The 12,430-nt window shown below is 34.0% G+C and overlaps 1 protein-coding gene across 1 annotated transcript; it reads left to right on the forward strand.

Annotated features, from left to right (window-relative positions):
• Window positions 1-482: 482 nt before the first annotated feature.
• LOC130823676 (AUGMIN subunit 8-like) lies at window positions 483-9,134 on the forward strand. The gene is made up of 6 exons (XM_057688406.1): window positions 483-2,463; window positions 3,027-3,146; window positions 5,073-5,189; window positions 5,287-5,376; window positions 6,115-6,222; window positions 8,711-9,134. Exons 1-6 carry the CDS (start codon window positions 1,165-1,167, stop codon window positions 8,795-8,797), a joined length of 1,821 nt encoding a protein of 606 aa, XP_057544389.1. The 5' UTR covers window positions 483-1,164; the 3' UTR covers window positions 8,798-9,134.
• The last annotated feature ends 3,296 nt before the right edge of the window (window positions 9,135-12,430 follow it).

Below are 12,430 nucleotides of genomic sequence, written 5' to 3' on the forward strand. Positions count from 1 at the left end.
CAATTGACAAATAACCCTTATAAGTTAAAAATACAATTTAATAAAATCTTATTTAATTCATCTTAATGTAAATATTAAAAATTAAATTAATACTTTCATGAACAAATGAAACAAAATGACATATTTGATGTAAACAAAAGATATATAAAAAAAGAGAGAAAGAGGAGAATAAATCCTAACCATGGCTCTCCCGTGAGAGTGACAAAAGCCTTTGCCTTTGCCCCCTCAAGACTACTCACTCCCTCATCACACAAATCACAATTCACAAATCACAAATCACAAATCACAAATAAGATCATATATTGTACAATATATAAGATTTTCTTTTTTTTTTAATAAAAAAACACTTGTCTTATTTAGATAAATTGTAAGGTGATCGACCGTACAAATTCCTTAATTAAAATGTTTACTTGAATATAATATAATATAATTCGTTTTTTGAATTCGTGATTCGTTTAAAATGATATTAAAACAGCCAAAAATTGACATAATTTACCTTTTCTGATTCGCAATTCGCAAAGATGTTAGTAAATATTGAAGATCGATTGAATAACTTGTAATTATGTATTAAAATACAAAAATTATTGTGTATTTTTAATCGCATTTGCTTCTCTTGCGCATCTTCTCTTGCTATCCTGCACCACCAAGTCTAGTATCAGTCACCAGTTCTTGCCCTTGTTCTTGTTCTCCCCATTTGTTTCTGGTCCCCTATAACCCCCTCCATCTTTACCTTGTCCCACCATCCTTTTCTCTCTCTCCTAGCTTTCCAAGGGGGGTCTTCTAATTTGAGGGGTACCCTCAGTGATGACCGTTAATGCGCATTTCTAAACTTTTTTTCTTTATTCCCTCTAATATTAAGATTTTTTATGCTTCTAATTGGGTCTTTCATCATTCTTCCTCAGTTTGATCCGTATGATTTTTGGTACCTATTTCTTTTAATTAATGAAATTCATCCATTATCAGATCTGGGTTATACTCATAATAACGATTATCTTTTTGCTAACATTATTGTATTAATATTCTCTCTCATCTTACCCTTTTTTCTGGGTTTCTGTTTTAATGGCGGAATTTGACATGGGTGAATGTAGTATCATATATGAAAGCCTGCAAAGTATGCACATTTGATGAAAAATTCATCAATGTCGTCTAATTTGAGTTGTTTGGATGGATGCATTTGAAGTCCTACAAGAATTTCATAAAAAATCAGCTGTGGATACCTCAAGAAAATCACTGGTTTCGGCAGAGAAGAACAATGGAATCGCCAGCACACGCCGGTCCCGGACCAGGGAAGTTAGCTCAAGATACAAATCACCCACACCTACAAATTCACGGCGATGTCCATCGCCAAATCTTATCAGAAATGCTAATTCTTCATTGCCTTCATCGGGTCCGAAGAGGGCGGTTTCAGCTGAGAGGAAAAGGCCTTCCACACCTCCATCGCCTCGGCCATGGACTCCGGTATCGGATACATCCACAGAATCACAATCATCCATCAAGAAAACAACATCTAGTAGGTTGCCGGAGGTATTATGGCCTTCTACAATGCGTAGTCTTAGCGTTTCATTTCAATCTGATAGTATTTCGATTCCTGTTAGTAAAAAAGAGAAAGAAAAACCAGCTACACATGCCCTTTCAGATCGGACATTGAAGTCATCTTCAAATGTAGCTCAAAAACAGGCTGAATCAGCTGCTTCTCTTAGAAAACGAACTCCCGATAGAAAACGGAGCCCATTAAAAGGGAAGAATTCGTCTCATCAATCGGAGAATTCTAGACCTATCGATAGTTCACAAGCGAAGTTGATTGATCAACATCGGTGGCCTAGTCGAACAGGTGGGAAATTATCTGCTAATATCATGACAAGAAGTGTGGATCTTACAGATAGAATGGGTAAAAATTGTAATCCTTCAATGGACAGCATAAGAACAGGATCACCCTCATTAAGGAGAATGTCAGCAGAAGGTATTTCTAGACTTTTACATAAAGCTCATAGTGATGCTTCTGAGCAATCAGAATTTGATGATCATGTTGGGAAATTGGGGTTACGGATGAAATCAGTAGATGATAGCTTACTGAGGATTTCTGCTCGGCACAAGGCAGCTAATGGTTCAATTTCATCAGAAAAAGCTGCAATTAGATCTGGGTTATTGCCTGGATCACGGTTGCCTTCACCGAGTAGGGCTTCCGTTTCTAGAGTAACGCCTAGTCCTTCGAAAACGAGACCATCTACTCCTACGCAATCGAGGGGGGCTAGTCCTTCAAAGATAAGGTCATCTAGCCCTACCAGGCAATCCAGTTGTACGACTTCGGTGCTCAGTTTTATTGCTGATATTAAGAAAGGCAAGAAAACCAATCAGTTAGAAGAGGCTCATCAGCTGCGTTTGTTGTATAATAGACATTTGCAGTGGCGATTTGCTAATGCTCGAACCGAAGCTGCTCTATATGTACAGAGAATTACTGCAGAGGTAGAATTTTTTTTTTATATCTTGATTGATCAAGATTTTGTTGTTCTTTTCAACATTTAGTATATTGTAGTCATTAGTTTATTGAAATAGCATTCAATTAGCCAATTGATTCTATGAATTAAGATTTTGTGGACACAAATCTAGGCCTGAGGATTTTTAGTAGTTAATGTGACTATAAGTAGATAATTTGTGGTTGCCAGCTTTGTGGGTAGAGGTGTTTAAAACAGACCCGATGACCCGATATTTACCCGACCTTTTAACCGAACCCGACGTTCATATGAATTTAAAACTATATAAAAATCAATGTGGATTGTGGACTCGAAACCCGATTTTGAACCGACTCGAAATTGACCCGATGATCCGAATGAATACCTATATCTGTGGGTGTGGGGTATGTGATTTTAGATATTTTGTCAAGGAATCTAGTATTACATAGTAAGATGCAATATTTTTTGTAGTATTGTAAGTTATCATTTGTTTTTTGAAAGTGAAGCACAGAGTGTTTGATGTTTGTTATGTTCGCGTTAATTTTCGTAGAGGTTAATTATTTTTGGGGTATGCAGCAAACACTGTATGATGTCTGGGAAACAAATTTGGAGTTGTGGGATTCCGTCAGAAGGAAGCGCATCGATCTGCAACAGCTGAATCTTGAGCTGAAGCTAAACTCAGTGTTGAGTGAGCAAGTAAGCCTTTGAAACTTGAAACAAACCAACCTATTTTATTGTTTTCATTTTCTCTATATCTTTTATAGCTGGATTGTACTTGTGCTCACTGTTCCGGTATTAAGTGAAACTATTGATGTGTCTCCTATTGGTGGACTTATTCCACCTGGAAATTTTCTGCTAAACCTCTTTAATTATATTGGAGTAATAATTTTTAGAAAAGTTCAGAAAGATTTTTGTGGAATATTATTCTAATGCAGTCCAACTCCGTATCATTGGGATTATAACTTTGGTATTACTATAGTCTTTTGAAGCACTGGGTCATGACAATATTCCAAAAGGTGCTTGAAAGTATTTAGGATATATGGGACTGTTTTGGTTATCTAACCATTTGACAATATGGAGAATAAACGAGATGTCAAAAGATCGGAGAACAAGCACTATAGTTTTTTTTATCTAGAAAAGCAAAAGGATTTAAGGAGCGTACAAGACTGTTTCAAATAACAGGGTATTGAACTTATGAGCCACAGCATGAGGCTATGAGAGGAGTTTGATGTAACACCGCCAGAGAAGATGCACAAGCATTTTAAAAACCAAATTGGTTTGATGCTGGGACAATCTACCGTGAAAGTTATTCATCTGATGTGGCAAGAAATGAACTATTATAAGGTACAAAAATGGTATCTTGAAATGATTTAATTGATTTGGAAAAGACATATGCAAAGTATTAAGGAAATTACTTTGGTGGATTAATGCAAAAAATGTTAGCTGCATAAGTGTATAAGTATAGTATAAGATATGTATCAGTAACTATAAACGAATGTGAGAGCATGTGGAAGAGAACATATTCCAATCACAATTGGTCTACATCTAGCAATTTCTTGAGTCCTTTTATGTATCTACCTGTCCTAAATGAGATTACAAGACCTATTGAGGGAGTAGTCTCATAGTGCACGTGTGTTTGTTAATGATATCATATTTTGAAATTAATGCAGTTGAGGTTAAGGTAGAGATGTTGAGGCAGGCGATAAAATCAAAGAATTTAAACTACTAGTGTGTTGGAGTAGACAGATATGGCTTGAAGAAGCTCCCTCCAAGTGTGTATTTTAGGTACTAAGGATCATTTCTTCACAAAACTAGAGATATTGATCAAGATTATGTGAATTATAGGATTCAATGCAAGTGACTCAAATGGAGAGTTGTGATTGAAATATTATGTGATTGAGGTGCGGCATTCAGATTTTACACAAGACTGCTATTATACTACATGGGTCATGCTGATATGCGTATGATAATGGAGATGAGTGGTTATACCCTAAAAATTAAATTCAAAATGAAGACAATTAGAGAAAATTATTCGCATTGGTTTGGCCATGTGCAAAAAAGACTTGAATATACACCTGTTATGAAAGTAAAAGTTTGGAATTTGATTGAAAGTGAAAGAGGTAAGACAAAGTGGATGAGAGGAGTAGCGAATGACATGAAGAATTGAATTGTTGATTCTTTGGAAAAGAAATTTCGTCATGCAGACCTGTCATCCAAAGTTTTTGCCTGATGTCTTGCCTTTTCTTTGTGAAATCCTTTAGAATGTGAGCAAGATAAATGGATAGGAAATTGTGATCCTTCTAGAGTTACACTTTGTCTAGACATAAAATCATGCAAGTCAACTCAAGCCCATAAATAGTTCTAGTCTAACAGATTCCCTTTAACCCAAGACAATAGCTAAAGGCATAAATCTACCAAAATCAACTTATGTGGTTTGTGATCTGGAAGGAGAATGATATTCATGCTTCTAGATTCTTTCTTTTTAAATGTAGTTCTATAATCATGGTATTTCACGATTAAGCTTATTAGCTCTGTCAAGTGCAATATATTTGTTTCTACTCGCTCAATGTTGCCACTTTTGACTATTCTCTAAATTTATTGATCAAGTCAACTAATTTCCAGATGGCGTATCTAGAGGATTGGGATTTACTTGAAGGAGACCATTATACTTCTTTGAATGGAGTTATCAAAGATCTCGAAGCTTGCACACTTCGGCTTCCAGTTACTGGAGGTGCAAAAGTATGGCTGATACAACGACTTTCTTAGTAGTTGACAAAAAATCTTTTTGTAGTATTACTATGCATTTGAAGGAATAAATAATGCTTTTTTGTTGCAGGCTGATATAGACTCTTTGAAGGCTGCAATCAGCTCAGCTGTGGATGTGATGCAAGCAATGGGTTCCTCCATATGTTCTGTGCTATCAAAGGTAACGTGTAACTCATCTGTTCTGTTTCAGTAACTGCTGTGGATCACAACATTTTTGTTCACCTTCCCCTATTGAACTCTTATGCAAATGCCCTTTTGTCTCACTTAAACAATCCTTCCTTCAAAGTTCAGACTCATACTTTCCACTTGAGCTAATGTTCATGCTCTTACTGCTTACGTGATGTTTGACCTGTTGATGTTACTAAGGTTTAGGGGATGTTTTTCTCTCCAGCCATTTGAATTGGATCTCCTTAGATTGTAATTTTGTGCTTTAGGGGATGTTTTTCAATTATCTACATCATCAATAGTTCATTTAATCATTTCCTTATCTTGCTTGCCGCAGCATGTGGTAAACATGCCAATGTCTTATTCTTACTATGTAAATGTCACTTTCCTTTTGTATTTTACTTCCTTGAACTTGAATTGACTGTCTCAAACAAGATTATCAAAAACTATTTTAACTTTTGACTTGATAACAATCTGAAGTTGTTATTAGCGGAATTTATGCGTTCCATTAAAAGATAATTTCCATTTTCCCGACATTTATGTGGTATTTTTAGAAGTTTCTGATGCATATAGATGCGCTGATAGCATATTTTCTGTTATTATTTTATGAGACAGTTCTTATCTTCCTATGTTCAAAATCGTCCTTTCTACTGTTTTCGTGAATGTTAACCTGACTACGTCTTTGGATATTTTTTTGACTTAGTTGCTTTGCTACTCGCATTATGATGTATAGGTTGAAGGAATGAATGGCTTAGTTTCTGAGCTTTCTGAACTAGCAGGACGGGAGAGGGCCATGCTTAACGAGTGCGAGGCTTTATTGAGTTCAACATCAACGATGCAGGTGAGGATTAGCATTTTTTTAGACAAATTGCATTTTGTTAAACTTCTTTCAAATATACAACTTTTTGAGAGAAAAAAAGATGATACCAACATGCTATTCTACTCACATGCATGCAATAATGCATTATTTATACCAGGAAACTACCTCATGTCTTATTCATACCCAGATTTTTTTTTATTATTTTAGATTTTAGATTCATGTGACTGTAATAGTAACAAAATTATTCATGTGGCTTTACTGTGCATAGTCTAGTTTTATCCTGTGGATAGAGGTGTTCAAACAGATTTGATGATCCGAAATTTACCCGATCTTGTAACCGAACCCGATTCAACCCGACTTCAAAAATGATTTACAATTATGAAAAAAACAATATAGACATAAAGCCCAATTTCGAACTAACCCGAAACACCTAATCCAAAATTAATCCGATGACCCCAATGAACACCTCTACCTGTGGAGTGTGGCTCTTTTGTTGTTTGTTGATTTTAAGGTTATTGAGTGATAATAACTGCTTGGCCTTTTCTAGAAGTTAGGCAGTGCTTAGGTAAATGCATTCTCTCTTTTAGAATCTGGAGCAAGTGTGTTCGACTGTTCTAGAAACAAACAGCCTTTACCTAACATGTCAATGACAACTGACTAGTACAGAGGAAGATTCACATTCTGCCACCTAAAATACCTAAACGGTCCTCTTTGATGTAGGGCTATATATCTCTTTCAGTAAGACTAACCTATTAAACCTTTATTAACCAGTAGAGATGGATCACCTACTTTAGTATGTTTCCTTAAGGATGTGCAAATAGAACTTCAGAGTTTTAGGAGTACTCAAAAACACCTACCTATCTTTTATATTTTGTTTCCTGTGTCATTAAGTAGATACCACCTAAGCGGAGTTTGGGGGTCGATATGAAACCTTACCCTTGTTTCTTGTTAATGATAACAAAAATGTTCTTTTTGAATCGTAGAGCTTCAGAATTTGTAGGATTACTCAAAAGTCAAAATCACTTGCCTATCTTTTATATTTTGTTCCCCATGTCATTAAGTGGATACCACCTAAGCCGAGTTTAGGGGTCGATATGAAACCTTACCCTTGTTACTTGTTAGTGATAACAAAAATATTCTTTTTGACTGACTCATGGTAGCAAACATCGTCTGTAACTTGCAACTTTACATAGAAGTAAATGATAAGTGCAACTGATTTACTAAGTCGATTTAGCATAGTTCATGACAATATGAAACCGAAGAACTTTAAATCTTTGGCGTAATCAAAATTTGAGACCTTGACAATCGTGTTTGAAATTATCTTTTATTGTAACAAAACTACTGATTTTATTAAGAAATAATTCTGCACAAACCGTTTCAACCTAAACTGAGTGACACGTATCTCCGGAGTATGACCAGAATTCAAACCTGATGGAACCAATTTGTTCGGCACTTTTAGTTGGTTTATACTTCTGATTCGGAACATTATGTCCTCATTTTGTCCCTTATGCATGTTTATTTATGCGTGTTTATGAGAATCTAATGTCCTCCGTCCGTAAAGTGAACTTAATCATTTGGCATTAAATAACAAGTACTAAATAAGTTCAAATATATTAGAGTTCTAAGGGTATATGAAATAAGATCATTATAAATCATTTTTTGTTATGTTCAAACATACAATTGATAGAAATGCCATATTCTAACATCAATTTTAATGGGCATTTCTAAATGTAAAGTTATTACTAGTACTGACCATGGTGTACTCTGAACTTATTACTAACAAGGATTCCGTAAATTTCAATGTATGGAGTCATGATGAACATCACTTTTACCCGGACATTGCTTTATGTACCCGGGGTAAACTAACTACTTCTAATAGAAACATCATTAAATAGCGGAATCTAACTCTAGAATAAATGTTTTATTTGTCTGTTAGTAGTGGATAAAGTACCCAACGGGTCAACTAAGTTTTTTCCCTTCTACCCTATATGACCTTGAAGACCTCCTTCTCCTTATGTAAGTACCAACTACTTCGAAATAATCCAATACATGTGCTTTGCTCTTCTTTAATGAACAAATTATGATGGCTGCCTATCAAACTAGGAAAAAGGTTGATAATCATATAGCCACCGAAAGACTATTAAGTACTACTAGCATGATTAAGGTGGCTGGTCTGTTTGCAACTAGAGGAGTTCAAAACAGACTTGATATGTACTTGACTTTATAATCGAATCCGATTTGACCTGACTTAAAAATGGATTTACAATCATATAAAATTAATTTTGACACAAGACCCGATTTCAAAATCAATCCAATGATCCGAATAAACACTTCTAGTTGCAACCTTTGAATCAACTTAATCATATACTCGTCTGTCCCACTAATTTTGCATCATCGTAATCCGAAATGGTGCAAAACGAGTGAGACGAAAGAATATACTTGTTGCATCTATTTGCTTTTGATGAATGAATTTTTACTGAACCTTAATTTTACTGCTGTGAAATTATAGGTGAAAGAATACAGTCTGAGGACTCAGTGTATACAATCACAACAAGATTTAAACAATACAATGCATCCGTTATTATGGCCAACCTAATCACAATTCACTCCTTTCTGCTGCTCAAGCTAACAGTTTTTCCACTTTTCATAGGTCTTATCTTAAAGAAAGAATGTAAATTTATTCTCTTTCTCCCTGTTTTCTTCTATATTAGGTCTTTTTTCTTACCTTTTTCTATTTATTTATCTAGTAGGAATTATAATTTTTTTAATTTTCTTATAAATGAGCTGTTGAAATGAGCTCTCTTTTCCAGGCTGCATGTAATTTTTTTATCTCTAAAGGGAAAAAAGTTGTATGAGAAAAAGAAATTAGCATTATATTGAAAGCAATATAGAAAAGTGATCAATACATGCTACGCGTGATTCTAATTCATACATTATATTTTCCAAATGTAATTAGGCTACATGTAACTTTATCCTTCTTAGTGATTATGATGCATTTTATTTGCATATTATTTAATTCATTCACTCGTTTTTTAAAATATTTTTTGACTACTTTTTCCGTTCTGAAATACTCGCTACATAAGATTTAGTAGTGCTATTCTTTTTTAAGCTTATTTCATATATTACGGCTAATGTGTAAGAAGAAATGTAGTCAAATGAGAATTTGCTTGAATCATCTATTCACATATTTTAATATAAATTTTTATAAGTTTTAGTTAAACATATTTTAAAATATAAATAAATAAATAATTAAAATTACACATTTAATTAGGTAAAAACTAAAATGTAACTAACACAACAAAACAATAATAAATAATAATAATACCTAACATAAGTACATAACAAAATCAGTGGGGTAACAATTACTCACAATCAGCTGCAAGCTTGCAAGTGTACGACAAATGTATGTTTCTCACTTTTGTGGCTATGTATATGTATGTAAGTATGTTATGAGGTAGTGCAAGTCTGAGATTGTTATATTTTTCTTTTTAGTATGTTATTTTCATTTTATTATAATTTTTTTTTATAAAAATTATTTTTATTATTGTATTAATTATTCTCCACATATTTTAACCGTCTTTTACTATTATCCGCATAATTCAAATGATCATTATAATTTTTTTGTAGGAGTACTTCTATTTGCGTAATATATGATTGTAGTAATTTTGTACAAGTGTACCGTTATAAGAATTTGGCTTGTTTCCAAGATCAGGAATCAACATTTGGTGTATATAACGTCATATCAATTTCATGATCATGTGTTAAAATGACAATACATGGTATGAAGACAATCCATGCTTTACACCACTAACGTCTAAGGAGTTGTTTCCTGGCATGGGGCGTCTATCTTTTGGTCTCTTTACTAATTCTTCCATTCCAAATTCCTTGTAACATTGGACTATATTACACTATTCACTCAAGTCCCTTAATTTATGATTAATTTTTAATCTATATATTAAAACATAGTTAAGTGAAATCTTATTTGATTCGTCTTAATGCGAAGATTATTTATATTAATTTTTTATAATTTTTTATTGTACATAATTAAAAATATTAACAATTGAATTAGTGCATTCAACTGCGTGAAAAAGCAAATGTTGCAAGTATTTTGGAACGGAGGAAGTATAGTGACTTGGTTGTTAGCTTGGTTTAACTAGCTCGGAGTATTATGTTTAGCCGCTAAGTAAGATGTTGAAGTCAGCTCTATGGAGATGTTTGATCAAAATTATTGTTCGTTGTTTCTTACATATCAATTAAAAAACTACCCATTATAGCTTTTAGTTTTAGTTTGAAAGTCAGCTTAAAAATCATTTAACAAATACTTTTTGGTTGTTTAATCAATCAAAAAACTAAATGTAGATAGTCAATGAAATAATCATTTGCTAAACATTTCATACTAACATTTGAGTACTTGGTAGGTGGATAAATTTTTGCAGATTTTATATCAATTGGAGCTTGTACGAGTTATGAGTAACCTAAATTATATAACTATCTTAATATTTCTTGAGTACATGAAATGTAATCTTATATGACACGTTCAAGCTTCCCACACATGACACACCCCCTAAACCTAAATTTACACGGTCTTTATGCCTAGAAGGGATTGGGAAAGTGAGGGACTAGGGAGTGAGACTAGGCCACCATGAGCAATTAAGCTTACTATGCGTCACCATCTCTGTTTACACAAATTTTTGTATAAGATAGTTTCACTATAGACGTATTTCTATTAGAGCAAGCACCAAATCACCCTCATGTGGAGGGTCTTCAAAGTGCCGTGATGAGGGTGCGACGAAGAACAAATGTGTGATGCAAGTGAGGTGCAATGGGCAAGGCATGAGAGGATTTGATCATTGCATAAGAGTGCATCAAAGAGGCCTTGATAGGTGCTCGATCAAGGCAAGGAAACCAAGGAGAGCATGGCTCGATCGAGGCAGCAGGTGCAACAAAGAAGCAGTAGCAGTCAGAGGCTGCTGAAGCCTTCGCTCGACCAGGTGAGAGGCTTGGCTCGACCAAGCAAGGTTCAGCACGCGTTTTTGCAAGTATTCTGTTTCGTGGGCTGTTTTACTTGGGAATTGAGGGCTTTGTCCTAGAGCTTCTAATATGTTGAGGGGCTATATAAAGGGGTCTTAGAACATCATTAGAAGAAAGAAGTGAGGCTAATACACATTAGAAAGGCTAGGGTTTGAGAACCAAGAGAGTTTCTTCTTCATATTAGATTGTGGGTGATCTCCATTGTTGAATGGAATCACTATCTTGAGATGTTGTTCTCAAGTGTGTTTGCTTAGTCATTAATATATTGTTGAATAGATTAATGAAAGTAATCATCTTTTGAGGGGGAGGTATCATTAGATACCTCATAAACACATTAGTGTTGTTTGTTGTTGTCTCTTGTTTATATCTTGTTTTTTCACTCATCTTCTACATCTCATTCTACCATTGTTGGGTTTGAACTATTCTCTTTCAACCTTATATATGAGTTGAATAGTCTAACTAATACAAATTATTAATATATAAGTTCATTATTATGAATCGTCCTACTGAGGGACTCTCACAAAAATAGCTTATCCATTTATTATCATCATTTCTCAATATAAGAGGAGAAGGAGGGAAATAAGGACCACGTGTTGCCTAAGAAATGTTATCTTGTTAATAATGTATCAATTAAGTAATCACAAATCAATTAAAATATGTAAATCTATTCAATGATTCAATCTTCTTTATGTAGTTTCATCTAGTACTAATCTAAGAAAATACAATGAAATTTTATCTAATAAATTTATAAATCGAAACCACTTTAAAAGCATAAACACTGAATATTATTAAATTGTATATGAAAGCAAGTTATTATATTCCTAGAAAAAATCCTAAATTATTCAAGACATTCAAACCCTTCTTAAGAAAAAAACTATATTACAAAAAGATAGAATAAAACAAAAGATAAATTATCCTAATCGGACTTGGATACCATTTTAGGTATCTCACAAAGCCAAAATATGAAGAAGACGAATACCACTTTGAGTCATGTATACCTGATCGAGTATTAGACTTGATACATACTTTTGTATGTGAATACCGAATACCTGATCGAGTATGATAGTAGGGATAACGGTTGCGTATATGGATATCCGATTAGGTATTGAACTTTCCCTTGCTTGAGGTTTGAAACTTTTCAAGACTGGAGAAGGTTCATCAAATCGCATAGAAACACATCATTCAAGCATACCAATTG

This window comes from Amaranthus tricolor, chromosome 9, assembly GCF_026212465.1.
Source record: "Amaranthus tricolor cultivar Red isolate AtriRed21 chromosome 9, ASM2621246v1, whole genome shotgun sequence".
NCBI classification, from domain to species: domain Eukaryota; kingdom Viridiplantae; phylum Streptophyta; class Magnoliopsida; order Caryophyllales; family Amaranthaceae; genus Amaranthus; species Amaranthus tricolor.